This window comes from Microplitis mediator, chromosome 7, assembly GCF_029852145.1.
Source record: "Microplitis mediator isolate UGA2020A chromosome 7, iyMicMedi2.1, whole genome shotgun sequence".
Classification (NCBI taxonomy): domain Eukaryota; kingdom Metazoa; phylum Arthropoda; class Insecta; order Hymenoptera; family Braconidae; genus Microplitis; species Microplitis mediator.
The window spans coordinates 13,334,018-13,350,648 of record NC_079975.1 but is presented as its reverse complement, the minus strand read 5'-3'; the positions used below and the strand labels follow the sequence as shown (position 1 = coordinate 13,350,648).

Below are 16,631 nucleotides of genomic sequence, written 5' to 3'. Positions count from 1 at the left end.
TCAACTTAATAAATTATGAATAACATATTAATAAAACTTTATTGAATTTTCATTAGCTCATTGTAACAAAGTTTATTCTTAGAAAAAATAAAATAATATTACTAGATTGTTTAAATAAAATATTATAGCAAATTAAAAAAAAAAAAATTTATTAAATTTCCAATTATTTAATTAATCAATCAATTCTTACAACGTAATGTGATCGGCATGCACAAGAGATAATTTTGTAATGAACATCATGTGAACGGGTTGAATAAAAAATGTGTTTAGTATAACAAGTACAAGTTCTTAAAGAGTGTGGGTGTGACTTGAACGAATGTTGAAACCATGAACGAGGTGATGCGACAATTGTAAACGGACAAATCTTCGCTCGTCTTCGTCGAGTTAATCGAAGTATACATAAACACCGATTCATATATCGCACCATCGTTCTTTGCTTCTTGTTGTGATATTTTTTTCTTACATAAATTTATTATAAATTTATTACAAATAAACACCATTTAAATATCGTACTAAATAAAAACTATTTTTATCATGCATTGAAAAAGAAATTATTTTTTTTTTAATTTATGAAAACAAAATCAAGCTTGCTGATAGTCAAAATTTGTTATTACACTAACGTTAAGTAATTTTCATGATAAACTACAGCTTTTTTTTTACTCGCGAAAAAAAAAACAAGAAAGAAGAAAAATCAAATAAACTTACGAGCTTCTGTAATCTTGATTGGTGAATAAATCGCTTGGATCGGATTTTTTAATTTCCTGCTCTCTCGCTGCTTCCGTAAGAGATTTGAACATTGTATTTGTCACACTAAGTTATCAACAAAAATACAGAATAACAAAAATAATTATAATAAAATTTTAAATTATCAATGAAAACAGAAGAAAAAAAAATACTTACGCCTTTACTGTCACATCGACAAGCAAAACTGCTGTAGGTATTAGAATAAGCCCCAGCCAGAAAACAGGCGAAGTAAAAAGCATTTTATCGTTACCTAACATAACAGCACCAACATTTAATACTGGCCAAAAGTTACTATAAATATAAAAAATAACGATATTTAAAAGCATCGTTTATTAATTAAATTATTAAAAATTATAAAATTTACCTGTATATTAAAATAAATAAAAACCATAGAATAATTGATCCCCATGTTGCTAAATGAGTTACCCATGTCCATGAATTCGTAATGAGGCCTGCTTTAACGCAGACCGTAACTACTACATACTAAAAATAAAAAATTACATTACTACTTGATAAGATAAAAAATTATTAATTATGAATATTTAAATCTTACAGTGTATACAAAATTTCCTAGAATAATATAACCACCATCTCGACCATTGGCCCATATGACATCTTGTTCTAAAGCCAAAAGTGATAACCAGTACAGTAGAGATGAATGGATTAAAGCGTTTATTATCCAAACCCAAAAGACCTGTATATTAATTTAAAATGTATGATTTAAAACGTAAATTGAACATCCGATTTTACGAAATTTTCAACCAAAAAAAAAAAAAAAAAAAAAAAAATCAACACACTGTAAAAAGTCGGGAGTGAATACGGATTTTATTTAAATTCGAATTCACTCTGTTACTCGGAGTTCTGGAGTTTAAAAATAAATCACTCGGCATGCGGAGTTAATATTTAATAGAAATACATTTTTTATGAGAAACATAATTATTTTAATAAATAATTGATTCAGGTATTATTATGTTTTTAATTTATAAAATCTTTTAGTAACTTACTAAATTTCAATTTCATATAATATATAGTAAAAACATAAAATTATTTAATAGTTAGTGACATAGTTTTTATGGGAATAATTTATATTTCGGTAAAATATCAAATGTTGTTTCGTGGTATGGTTGATATAATTCATATGACAGTTTGTGACTCAGTAAAATTATATTATTTATAGAAAATGAAAAGTTTATTTCCTTAACTTTATAAGCGTAAATGTTTTTATTATCAGCTGCTTATAATTTTTAAAAATTATTTCACGTGAATATATGTAACGGAATCTTGTAACTATTCCGTACTCAATATAAACGTTTAAATATTAAAGACCAAACCTGATTATGTATAATATAAGTGGTAATTTACTTTACTAGTTTTTACTACGATTTCATTCTACGGAGTTTTGTTATAATTAATATTTTTCAATACTTTCCTTCGAAGTAAATTCCACCACGAGGGGATTAAATGAATAAAAATCGTCTACTCCGCATTCATACCGCAAATTTTTTACAGTGTAATAATTTTATCTTCCAGTTTTTTTTTTTACTTTATTGACAGAAAAAATTTAAAACGATCTTTATCTTGTATACTTAAAGTATATTTTAATATTTGAAATAAAAAATGTTTCATTCCGAATAATTAAAACTGCAATTACAAATGCTGTAATATTCTATAAAATATAACATGCGTTTTTTTTAAATTTATATGAATAGATGGATGTAATACCTTAATATTAAACGTCGATTCGTTAGTATTTTTGGCAGCGTATAGTCTCGGATGCGCGAGATGAGTCTCAGCAGAACAAACTTTGTCAAAGAGGCCCATTGCTAGCGGTGGTGCCGCAGTAAATACAACATTATAAAGACCGATAGACCATCTTTCAAATAAAATTTGACCGGACCATCCCGAATAAATGGCAAACCACAGTTCAATAACATACAGACAAATATTTTTATAGAAAGAATATAAAATCAATTTACACATTCGACTATAATTCCATGATCCATGGACAAATAATAAACGTTTTAGATAACAAAATTGAGCTATTGAGTAGTCTGAAGCACACGCAGCTTGTAGGCCTTCAACGCCGGAAATACCAACACCAATATGAGCTTTTTGTATCATTGCGACATCATTAGCTCCATCACCAATTGCTAAAGTAACAGCTTTTGTATTACTTGTAACTAAGTCGACAACTTCAGCTTTTTGCATTGGTGATACCCGGCAACATATTACGACTTTGCATGAGGTACATAAATCTAAAAAATCTCTTCTCAAGTCACAAGACAACGCATACTTTAAGCTATTGCCATCTATTACAAGGCCAACGTCATTTTGACAACGTAAATCTTGTCCGAAATCAGCGCAATGTTGAATAATAACATCTCGCGTTTTGTCTAAAGAACTTTCGTTGACGATAATTAATGGCATTGATTGAGTTATTAAACGACAAGAGTATCCGATATTAATTGCAGTCTCTTGTTTGTCTCCAGTTAATACCCAGACGTTTATGTCTGCTTGAATAAGTGCTTGTAGTGTTTCTGGTACTTGGTCCTGCAAATGATCTTCTATAGCAGTTGCTCCAAGCAATGTTAATTTTGTTTCAATAAGATTTGCCGCTTCTTCTAATTTACTGTCACGAGTTGACATTGACATTTCTGCTTTGTGATAAATTTCACTCCACCATTCATAACGATTGTCTGGTATGTCTGCTGAAGCAAAACAAAGAGTTCTCAAACCTTCAGTAGCAAATGATTCCAAATGATCCAAAGTAGTTTGACGAAAATCATCGCCCATTTCCAACTCAACAACATCATTTATTTCAGTGGGCTTAGGTGCAAGTCTTTCATAAATAACCGAATCAGCACCTTTACAAAATATTTTTATTTTACCTTCAGGAGTTTTTACTATCACTGACATACGTTTTCGCGTAGAGGTAAATTCAATAACATTTAAAATTTCGTAACGTAGTCGTTCACCTAACGCAACTATTTCGACATACGAAGGAGTTCGTGTATCAAAAACATAACCAAATCTTCTTGCTCCATCAACAAGAGCTCGTTCATCCGGTGATGCAGCGTGATATATTATTTCATCATTTATTTTTTCTGGAATAACTGTATGACAAACTGACAGCATTATCATAAATTCATGTAATATTGCTGATGTAATTGCATTTTTAGTACTAATTACATTAGTAGAATCTGGTTTAATTCGCCATTCAGTAATATTTTTAACTAAATCACAATCATATGAACTACAACCAGGTTCTGTAGAGCTTGGTAAATCATAAATTTTACCAGCTATTGAACAACGTTTAAATTCCATAACATTTTTTGTAAGAGTTCCTGTCTTGTCAGTAAATATATAGTTAACCATACCCAATTCTTCATTTAGATTGCTTGTTCTTGCCATAGCAGGAGTATCAGTTTCTGCGTGATACATTTCAATGTCCATATTTATGAAAGTAGCTTGAACATATCGAACAACTTCAAGTGTTACTTGAAGTGATATTGGTATTAAGTTGTTAAATAAAATAATAAAAGTAAGAAGATTGAATGCAAATTTTTTTACAATTGCTTCATGTTTAAGGTTAAAATCTAAGTACCAAAGACCTTCTTCATTCATTTCTGTCCAGAAAACATTAAATACAGCAGAAAAAAGGCACAATAGTACAAGAATGAAGAAAAGCATAAGCACTTGGGTGTTTGTCAAACGATCTAATGTTGAACGTTTTAATGGTGCTGTTGCTGTATTATTTTGCATCAATTTAGTGTCATGTCCAGTATAAATTACAGCACCAAATACCCATTTAGTATTTCGTAATATAGCACCACGTAACAGCAATTGATCAGGTCCTAATGATACACTTTGTTTGTTTGTTTCTCGAAGTACACCATTAAATTCATATAGATGTCTATTTGGTGGTTCACATTGAATATTTGAACGAAAATTCATCAATTCTACCGTGTCAATAAGCATTGCTGTTTCTGGATGTGCTTGACGAATTTTTAAATTTGTCTCACCATCTAAATTTGCAGTCTCGATAAATGACATCCCTTGTGGCTCTGAAGATGACAGTAGAATCAAATCGGCTGGGAAGAAATTGTTATTGTGCACTTTTACTACATCACCAACAGCTACATTCCGCCACTGTATCCATTGCCATCTTCCATCTCTAAGTACTTCCACTTCTCTCATATTTATTTCATCATCTGCTCTATGTCTTTTCTACAATAACATTAAAATTATTAATAACTTAATAATTAACAAAAATTATTACCACATTGTAAAAAATTTACGGAGTATACGCGGAGTGAATGCGGAGTAGATGATTTTTTACTTATTCACTCTCCTTCGGAATTAAATTTACTCCGAAAGAAAGTTTTGAAAAATATTAATTATAACAAAACTCCGTGGAATGAAATCGTAATAAAAACTAGTGGAGTAAATTATTTATACATAGTGAGGTTTGGTTTTTTATATTTAGACATTTATATTGAGTACATAAATAATTACAAGATTCCGTTACATATGTATATTCACGCGAAATAATTTAAAAAAATTAAAGCAGCTGATAATGAAAACATTCAAGCTTATGAAGTTAAAAAAAAAAGACTTTCCATTTTCCATACATAATATAATTTTACTGAGTCACAAACTGTCATATGACGTACATCAAACATACCACGAAATAACATTTTATATTGTGCCGAAATATAAAATATTCCTATAAAAACTGTCACTATAACTATTAAATAATTTAATGCTTTTACTATGTATTATATGAAATTAAAATTTAGTGAGTTACTAAAAGATTTTATGCATTAAAAACATAATATATTAATACCTGAATCAATTATTCATCAAAATAATTATATTTCTCATAAAAAAGTTATTTAAAGTTAAGATTGAAATAAGATCCGCATCACTCCACTCAAAAAAAAAAATACCTATTCACTCCGCATGCCGAGTGATTTTTGTTTTTAACTCCCGAATTTCAATCGACAGAGTAAATTCGGATATAAATGAAATCCGTATTCACTTCCAATTTTTTACAGTGCATATAATATTAATAATATAAATTATATATAAACTTACAAAATCTTCAACTATTTCTTTTAAAGCAGATACACTCAGGATAAAAATCAATGGCACAAGTGTGGTGTAACGACCAGTAGGGGAAACATCAGGTATTTGCTGAAACATATATGCATATATGTATTATTATAAAAACAATTAAATTTAACTGATAATGATACACGCAGAAAATTTTTGAGTAAAAATTACCCATAAAATTTGGTAATGTAAGGACATCTATCTATAAAACTAAATTTTGACTATGTTGTTAGTAAAAATTGCACTTCATTTACATGCTATCGAGTAGTATATTTTACAATGTGCATGGGAAAAATTTAGATATTTACCACATGTCCTCACAGTATCAAACTTTCTGAGTAATTTTTACTAAAAATTTATCTGCGTGTATTGATACTCAATAATTATTAACCTGCATAAGTGCAATAAATAGGAAGAAACAATTACTATATCGTCGAAATTGTTCGAAGAGAAAGGAAGGTATGAAGGAAAGTAGCGAATATTTCGCTGTGGTTATGTGATTATTTTTATACTTTGCTGGTTGATGAGGGGCATTTACAAATACTATCCTTTCTTCATGATCCTCTTGTACCACAACCGGCCGGTCTTCGCTTGATGAAGTTCCATTTTCCGTTCTATTTCCTCCTACTGTAAAATAAATCAATTCATAAGCTAAATAACTTTTTATTTAACACTAGTTTAATACTATAAACTGCAATCAAATCATTTTTTAATAAAATCAATTTGATGAAATGACTACATCGATTTATTTTATATTATAATTGTCAAGTATTATTAACCAACAAAAAATTAATTCATACTAATTTATATAGTTAAAATAATAAATTTTATAACTAGCATAATTACTTTGTCATAAAAATACGTAATATTAGCAATTGATAATAAATTATTAAAAGTTGTTTTTCTAACGATCCGTGAGAAATTACCAGTTGTATTAGTGACCTATGAGATATTTTTAAACCTTACATTAATATATAATAATTGTATCGATTAATTTAGACCTTTAAAGTTCAATCAATTATAATTTTTAATTTTATTTATCAACATAACGTCAAAATAAATAAAATTTATGAATGAATATTATTTACACTAAATATAGTATATTAATTATTATAAATATTGTAAATTAAGAAAGTAAATTAGGTCTATAAAGCTTATCTACTTAAAATCTTCATTTATATGGAGGATTAAATTTAATATAAAATATAAAATAAAAAAAATTAATTTGTTTTTATAAACTTACAATTTTGTCCATGTAAGTAGAGACTGCATCGTGATCTTATATCATTGAACCAACGTATAAACCGTAGGCTTAATAAATCCATATTTAAAACATTTATTTTATTAATAATATTCAATTATCATAATTAATACATTTTTTAAATTTTAAACTTATTTATTTTTGTTATTAACATAGTAAATTTTCTACGCAAATCACATTAGTTATTTTACTATCAGCATATACTCGATAAACTGATGATAACACGGTTATTAATGTGTGTAGATAAATTTTTCACTTATAAAAAATAATCTGTCACGTATATATATTCTGATACATTCACATTAACACACTTGTATTATTTATTTAATACCACGTGTTTGTTTATAAATAAATTAAAAAATTACTAAAAATTTAACGATATTTGGAAATAATATTTATAAATTTTGAAAGCTTTTGTGTTGAAAAAATTTACGAAACTGAATGTCAATTATATTTCAATGACAACTGGTGTCAAAAATTTATAAAATTATAAATAGAAATTCATGGAGTCGATTTTTTAAAAATCAATATAATCTCAATGCGAAACTTTTCAAGTTAAATAATTATCACTTAGATAACTAATATCAAGAAATCATGAATACATCAATAAATTATAAGTATCAAGTGACATCTGATAACAATTATCAAATACAATATTGGCATTTTTTGGTCTTCAAGTAAAAGGATTTAAATTTATACACTTTAATTGGAAGAAATCTTACTAAATTGTGATTTTACAAAGTAAGTGACATGACTAGGAAGACTTTAATGTAGACGATAACGGAAAAAACTTATTACAATAATAAAATAAAATACTTTTATGTGAGAAAAAAAAAATCTTATTAGTCACACCAATTATTGATAAAATTATTTTAAACTTGTTAATTAAATTATTTAAAACTGTTATTATTTATTTTGATATCTTGGCAATATAAATTTAATTTTAATAAATTATTGAAGGTGATTGACTAATTTAAATAAAATGTTTCAAATAGGTTTATAATATTTAAGTAAAACAGCTGCAGTTTGTTGCGCGTTTTAACTTCACACTATCATGTCAATCAAACTGTTTTGATAACGATCGCTACGAACATAATTTAGCAATCGTCGTCATCATTGTAACCCTGGGAAATTACATCCTACTTTTTAATTTTAGGATGTTCTTGCTGTCTCTGTCGTGTATTGACGCCACACCCCGACTGTTCTGACTTTACTAATGACGTCGTGAAGTTTGTGCACGTGTAACAGAAAATATTGAGACTGCGCACAAAATAATACTTTTATTTTTTATTATACATTTGTTTTTCTAATAGACTGTATTTCTACTATTGTTATGATTGGAGTATAATTGAAGGCACATCAGATACATATCGAATACAATTAATTTATTGGTATTATTTTGCTGGTTCCATGTACCAGCATTTTCAAAGCAAGTTCTACAAGATATTAAAAAATAAACTACATTATATTTTATTAAGATATGTTTTTATTATTCAATTGATATAACCTCTTTGTTTGTTTATTTATGATCTTTAAAATAATTCATTCAATTTTTCATGGGTTGTATTCAAATTTAAATTTAACAAAAACAATGTTTTTATTTAAAATTTTTTTTTTTTATTTTTTCTTTTGAATGAAAAATTGTAAGTAGAGTATCTATAACTGTCAAATTATTTAAACTAATTGCTTTAATACTATTGTTAAAACCGTAATTATGTAAAAAATTGACTTTATATTATATGTATTGTTATGTACTGTATAATTTTGTCATAAAATTCTGGTACATGGAACCAACAAAATATTACCAATAAATTAATTTTTACTCGGTGTGGATTGGATGTGCCTTTAATGAAACTCAAATCATAATTATATTTAAACACATTTTAGATTAATTAAATCACAATACGATGACCATTTTTTAAATAATTTTATTAATTAATAAAACCAATAAAATTTTTGAATGACGTTAAAGATAAATCACTTGATTGAAATTAAATTTTGATTCATAGATCGTATAAATATAAATATTTATAGAGTAAATTTTAATTACATCTGTCAAACACCATTGTAACCGTCACATTGTCAGTGGTTTTACCATTTTCCTCTTTTATTTAACGGCCAAAGTTTGAGAGTGTAAATAATATAAGCGTCTGTATAATAGAGAAAAAGATATAAACTAAAATAAAACAATACATTGTACTGATGTTCTGCGCACGTGCAAAATTTAGTAAAGATTAGTAAGTGTGCAGGAATTAAACTGGATTTATTATCATTCGCATGCGCATCGGCAACAAGTTGGACAGCAAATATGTACTGATGAGCGTGAATGTAACAGATATGAGACAATTTATAAATTTTGAATAAATAAATAAATAAATAAATTGAGTAAAATAATGAAATTAAAATTTAAAAAAATGCGCGTACTGATTTTCCATTGATCTAAATACGCATTTTTTAATTTTATTCTACTTACATTTTATTCATTTATTTAAAAATTTACAATTGTCAGCTACATTCATACTCATAAGGTGCTGAACTCTGTTGAGGTTTTATGATAACGTAATGCAAAAAGCATTGTCGATAACTAAAATAGGTAGTAAATTTCAAATTTTAAATTGCCCTGGTAGCCACACTTTCTTTTCAAAACGCTGATGCTGATCAGTGTTTTCGGTCAGGTTAACGTAAAATTCTGCTGTTACAAGTTTTAACCGTAATATGAGTACAGCATGAACTACAAGTTGACGTACAATATCGGTCATTAATTCTTGCGCGGTAGCATAACATCGGGAAAAAAAAAACTTCTCTAAAGGAAAATATGTATCACTTTTTTATACAAATATTATCTATAAAAAAAAAAAATTGTAAAAAAAAAATACAATATTTAAAAATATATCTATATTAATTAATTGTAAAATTATAAATATGTATTGTAAAATAAGTGAATAAAAAAAAGTCCCTATAAAAAAAATCTCTAGATTTATAAATCACTAAAAAAAAATTACAATAAAAAAAAAATTCCTACAAAGAAACATTTGCATATCTAAACATCTACTTAAAAAAAATATATAAAAATGAAAATCTCTACAAATAAAATATCTATAAAAAATCGGCTGTTTTGGAAAATCTCTATAAATCATCACATGTACAAATAAATATCTGAATAAAGTATAACCTCGAGAACTGGAAGCATTGCCACCACGTGCTCATAATCATGAATAAGTTCGTGTTGTAATATATAAGTATAAATAATAATAATAATAAAAATTATGGTTATTATTATGTTATTAAGAAAAATATAATAAATAATTTTAAACTTATAATAAGTGACTTCGAAAAACGTGAAAGATTCAAATCTGATAACTCCAAAGCACTGAGCCTGTAATAATTCATATAATTTTAATTTTTTTAATTTTATTAGTTAAACTTTATTTGAGAATATCATAAAATTATTATTATTTATTTTATAATTTTTAATTTTGTTTGACTATCAAGCCGTATGCCAGGATTCGATGAACGTCCAAAAATCACTTTTCTTTTTTAACTTCCCGCTAAGAGAATCGACGATTTTCGAAAGTCGAGTTTTCATCAGATGTCGACGTTTTGAGGTCCTAGGAAGCTATTCTAACTATTTTCAGAATGATGTCCGAGTGTATGTATATATATATATATATATATATATATATATATATATATATATATACTAATGCAAAAAATTAAAGGAGCAGAAAAATTTTATAAATTTTTTAGTGATTTTTGGAAGACTGTAACTTGGTGAAAAAAAATCGTATCGAAAATTTAAAAAAAGCATTTTATAGCTTGAAACCTCTAGTTTAGGTGTATTTTTTCAAAATTTTTTAAAAGCTCCGATTATTGCGCAAACATGAGAAATACCGCGAGCCAAAAAATTTCTAAATTTTTTTTTTTTTTCGAAGAGCCCACGGACCGCGGAAAAATTCTTTCAACTAAACGAATGCATACATCGTTTAGCAAATTTATTCAGCTTCAATTTGGTTTTTTTTTTAACCTCGTAGGACGATTTGTCGCAGAGATATCAGCCTTCAAATAGAAAGTGATCCTTTTGGCTTTGATCTTCGATATTTCAGGTACCAATGATCGCACAGAAAGTTGAAGGGCGGCGTTAAAAACTTGAATAAATTCCCTACAAGATCCTGTCATCATTTTTTGAAAAAAAAATTTTTTTTTATTTTTAACATCCATTAGAAGAAAGTACAAAAAAATGACTTTTTTTGGTTTTTTAGTAAATCAACCGCTACTCTGCATATATCGATAAAAAAAATAATGTTGCCAGGGACTTTTTTAGCTTAATGTACCCCCAAGACCCCTGTAAATTTTTGAATTGATCTATCGTACCGTTTTTTGGGAATCATCGATCAACGTTTAGCTAAACAATGAAAGGAGCAAGTTTTGTTCCTTTAATTGTGTAATCATAATCAATTGAAGGCTGATATCTCTGCGACAAATCGTCCTACGAGGTTAAAAAAAAAACCAAATTGAAGCTGAATAAATTTGCTAAACGATGTATGCATTCGTTTAGTTGAAAGAATTTTTCCGCGGTCCGTGGGCTCTTCGAAAAAAAAAAAAAATTTAGAAATTTTTTGGCTCGCGGTATTTCTCATGTTTGCGCAATAATCGGAGCTTTTAAAAAATTTTGAAAAAATACACCTAAACTAGAGGTTTCAAGCTATAAAATGCTTTTTTTAAATTTTCGATACGATTTTTTTTCACCAAGTTACAGTCTTCCAAAAATCACTAAAAAATTTATAAAATTTTTCTGCTCCTTTAATTTTTTGCATTAGTATATATATATATATATATATATATATATATATATATATATATATATACATACACTCGGACATCATTCTGAAAATAGTTAGAATAGCTTCCTAGGACCTCAAAACGTCGACATCTGATGAAAACTCGACTTTCGAAAATCGTCGATTCTCTTAGCGGGAAGTTAAAAAAGAAAAGTGATTTTTGGACGTTCATCGAATCCTGGCATACGGCTTGATAGTCAAACAAAATTAAAAATTATAAAATAAATAATAATAATTTTATGATATTCTCAAATAAAGTTTAACTAATAAAATTAAAAAAATTAAAATTATATGAATTATTACAGGCTCAGTGCTTTGGAGTTATCAGATTTGAATCTTTCACGTTTTTCGAAGTCACTTATTATAAGTTTAAAATTATTTATTATATTTTTCTTAATAACATAATAATAACCATAATTTTTATTATTATTATTATTTATACTTATATATTACAACACGAACTTATTCATGATTATGAGCACGTGGTGGCAATGCTTCCAGTTCTCGAGGTTATACTTTATTCAGATATTTATTTGTACATGTGATGATTTATAGAGATTTTCCGAAACAGCCGATTTTTTATAGATATTTTATTTGTAGAGATTTTCATTTTTATATATTTTTTTTAAGTAGATGTTTAGATATGCAAATGTTTCTTTGTAGGAATTTTTTTTTTTATTGTAATTTTTTTTTAGTGATTTATAAATCTAGAGATTTTTTTTATAGGGACTTTTTTTTATTCACTTATTTTACAATACATATTTATAATTTTACAATTAATTAATATAGATATATTTTTAAATATTGTATTTTTTTTTTACAATTTTTTTTTTTTATAGATAATATTTGTATAAAAAAGTGATACATATTTTCCTTTAGAGAAGTTTTTTTTTTCCCGATGTTATGCTACCGCGCAAGAATTAATGACCGATATTGTAAATCTATAGCTGTAATTGGAATGCAAGTTGAATCAGAGAGTCGGCAGTACTAACCTTCCGAGAAAGTTCGTTTTATGCATTTCTTCGGAAGCTGAAAGAATCGATGTGATGATAATCAATTAATAAAATAATAGAAATCTAAAATTCGAGAATTTGTTGAGTACGGCATATCCTTAAAGTTACGGAAAAAAAGCTTGAAGACTATTCTCAGACAGTGCCCTCCACTTTTTTAAAATTTTCAATGACTCAATTGTCATAAGCGTATCAAAATGTAATCAATTTATTTTTAAAAATTAGAACTTTCATTCAAAAAAGGACAACGTATAAGTAATTTCGCTGAGATATAGAATTTAATAAAAATTACTTACAGCTGTTATCAATTAGTAGTTAAACAAAATTTGTTGAATAAATTTTAGCCTGAAAAATTTGAAAATTCGAATTATAAAATTGACATGAAAATTTTACTGAAATTTAACAAATTTCGTTTAACTCTCAATTTATATCAATTGCAAGTAATTTTTTTTTTAATCTATATCTCGGTAAAATTACTACTACGTTGTTCTTCTTTTCAATTAACCCTTCGTCACACCCGTGTTTTTAGTTTTTACCCGACTTCGTCACACGCACGATGAGTGCCGCGCCGCCCTGTTAAAATTCATGCGGTGTTGCCAAGTACCCAATAAATATTTCATACATTTTATTATTAGAAAATAATTATATTTTTTATTTGATTTTACATTAAAATTAAACATTTAACAAGTTTCGTAAATTTTTTTCATGAAATAAGAGAGTAATAATAATTAAAAGCAAGAAAGTAATATAATTATGAATGATAGCAACAATACTAATTAGTAATGACAGATAAATAATCTCGAGATTAGCCGATATTTAACAATTTTTTAATTTTCTTTACATAATTAATTAAAAAAGGGGAAATTTAGAAAAGATTTGTAAATAATTTTTTTAATTTCTGCGAGTGCAAATTTTTTTTTTAAACTCAATTTTTATACGGAAAAAAAATTCAAAAAATTGTTAAAAGTATCGGATAATTTTAGGATCATAAAGATAATTACGTATTTTATTAATGGTACGAATTGAAAAATATTATTTATTTAACTTGTATAATTATATGACTAAAAAAATATTATTATAATTTAAAAATTGAAAATAATTTTTTTTTAATAATAACCAGTGAGTAACAATTACAGGTTAGGTTACCTTGTTTACAGCTGTATATAAGAGCGGGAACACGACTTGGCAACAGCGCGATTTGAATTGCGATCTGGCGCTTACACGCACTGGACGGCGCGGTGCTGCATTCACGAGATAATCCTCTAAAATATATAATTATTAAATTTCTAAAATAACTGTATAACTATTATCAATATTCATCCCTTTTAGAAGATTCAAAAAGAACATTAAAATTTTTTGGAATGTTTTTTTTTGGTAAAAACAATAAAAAACCATGAAAATGTCAAAAGTGCGGCGCCACGCTCATAGCGCGTGTGACGAAGGGTTAAGGTTTTAATTTTTTTTTTAATCAATTGATAAAATTTTGATACGCTTATGACGATTAAAGGTCATTGAAAATTTTTAAAAAGTGGGGTAGGGGGGCACTGACTGTGAATGGCCTTAAGGATAAAAGTTATTTTTAATCTGACAAAAAGTTGCGAAAAAAAACTTGAATGAGCAAAATTTTCTTTCCAAATTGACTATACAAAAGCCACCGTCAACTATTTAGACCATCAAGTTTTTGCAGTCAACTTGACATCTCATTCCGGTTGTAGATTTCCGTCAACTTGCGATTAAAATGGCTATTAGGGTGAATGTGAACTTTACTTTTTTATAAATATACATACATATAAAGATACTAGCATGTGATAGCAGAAAAGGTAACTTTTATCCGCGGCCAAGGACATTATGTGTTACAAGGTTGACACTTATACACTCAAACAATGACGGAGTATAATATACTTCCGATGATTACATTGTTTTTATTACTGTACGTACAATGAATACAAAAAAGACTTATAATTCATATCTAAACACGGCTATACATGCTCGATCGATTTCAGGCGTTATCGAACTCATTTCTACTTAAATTTAAGTATGTGCTATACTTTACCCAGAAATTATTGCATTCGAACGGTATAAATAATAGTTGATAAACGATTGATTCGTATGATAACTAATTAAGTTGTTTTTAAACATAAATATATAAATAATAAATCGATAAAGTTATTAGCTTTGTTTTTGTTTTTAGAATATAAAGTTTAATCAGGAAATTTAATCTATCGCGTGATTCTGTTGACGCATACAGCAAGAATTACCTCATTCGTTTCTCATCAATAGATCAAAGCTTCGATATAGTCATTACATGTTAAGGTTGATTATACGATGAATAACTTATTGTAGATCGATTTTAAAATGAAACCTTCAAGGTTTATAAAGACGATAAGTGACAAGTACTTTGTTTTTAGTTATTAATTATATATTTTTTAACTTAATTCAGAACCAATCGATAATTTTTAATAGTAATGAACAAACCTGAAACTTCTGATTCCGGTGAACCAGTTTCTTGAAGTTCAATATGTTCACGCGTTCGTCCTCTCCCCCGTCTAATAGAGCCAACTTGAAGACCAATGTTATCGACATTATCGATGTTTCCAAGGTCAATTGGACTCCCGACGATGTAGGGACCGGGGTCTAATGTAGGATCAGTAGAATTGTCTACAGTTGTTGAACTGTGGTTGTTTGTTTGAATTGATGTTGGTGTTGGACTTCCATCCATATGAGGTATTGATGATAAATCCGACGGTGTAAATGGATGCAAAGGGTCTAGATTTGGTACTCGGGGATCACCCCGCAGTGTTGGCTGCATCGGATGCACCGGTAGCTGGAAAATTATTATATTAATAAATGATTTGTCCAATGCTAGAAATTATTTATAGGGTTTCTTCAACAATTACAGTCACACATTACTTTAACTATAGTCGACTATAAATAACATTGCTAAATAATTAGATTTTTGAATAATTAATTCCTATATACATTACACTCCATTATTCTTTGAAATTTCATTTATCTATAACGATTTAAAAGTAATTGTTTAGTTTATTGCATTTATTACATAATTTTTAATAAATACTTGAATGCTAGATCAAAATATACACAGAAAAAAAGGATTTTTTGGCGCAAAAAATTTTTACCCTCTCCAAGAAAAGTTGTACTTGTCCCAAGAAATTTTTTGCATTATAAATTAAAAATTGAAAGTTTTTCGGGGAAAGAAAAAATTTCTTGCGTCAAGGAATTTTTACTTCTAATAAAAAATTTTTTTTTTCTCAAATCATAATACAAAATATTTCTTGGGCCAATAAATCCTTTTTTCTGTGAATAAATATTACAGATTCTAAAAATCATTTGAAAGAAATTGTTTTTAAGATATATTGTTGTTACTCAAGAACAATTAAAAGTTAATGCTTGAAATAATACTCTCTAAACATGAATAAGTGAAATAAGTGAATATTCACTAATTCTGAGTGCCAACCGAACAACTTTTTGAAATTAGTGGTACGGTTTGCACTTGGAAGTGGTGAATATTCACTTATTTTCACTAATTCATGTGTAGAGAGTAATTGAATTATGATAGAAGTAAATAGATACAAAATTATCCTTTAATGGTAAAAATTTTCTAATCATGATTATTAAAACTATCGTTTAATATCATAACAATAA

The 16,631-nt window shown here is 27.3% G+C and overlaps 1 protein-coding gene across 10 annotated transcripts in view; it reads right to left on the bottom strand.

Moving 5' to 3' along the window:
- LOC130672279 (probable phospholipid-transporting ATPase IA) overlaps nt 1–16,631 on the bottom strand; it is a 55,149-nt gene that overhangs the window by 12,889 nt on the left and 25,629 nt on the right. For 7 of the 10 annotated variants that reach the window (XR_008990676.1, XR_008990677.1, XM_057476735.1 and 4 more), the window contains exons 2-9: nt 15,444–15,792; nt 6,251–6,486; nt 5,842–5,940; nt 2,467–4,971; nt 1,298–1,438; nt 1,109–1,227; nt 901–1,035; nt 706–810 (exon numbers count right to left, since the gene is read on the bottom strand). Coding sequence is in view for 8 of the 10 variants with exons in the window: in XM_057476735.1 (XP_057332718.1) it covers nt 706–810; nt 901–1,035; nt 1,109–1,227; nt 1,298–1,438; nt 2,467–4,971; nt 5,842–5,940; nt 6,251–6,486; nt 15,444–15,792 (3,689 nt within the window). In the remaining 2 variants the exon portion in view is untranslated. Of the gene's footprint in view, nt 1–137; nt 459–705; nt 811–900; nt 1,036–1,108; nt 1,228–1,297; nt 1,439–2,466; nt 4,972–5,841; nt 5,941–6,250; nt 6,487–7,102; nt 7,448–15,443; nt 15,793–16,631 lie in introns of those variants that run through there. The other 3 variants (XM_057476736.1, XM_057476733.1, XM_057476740.1) reach the window with 2 other exon arrangements.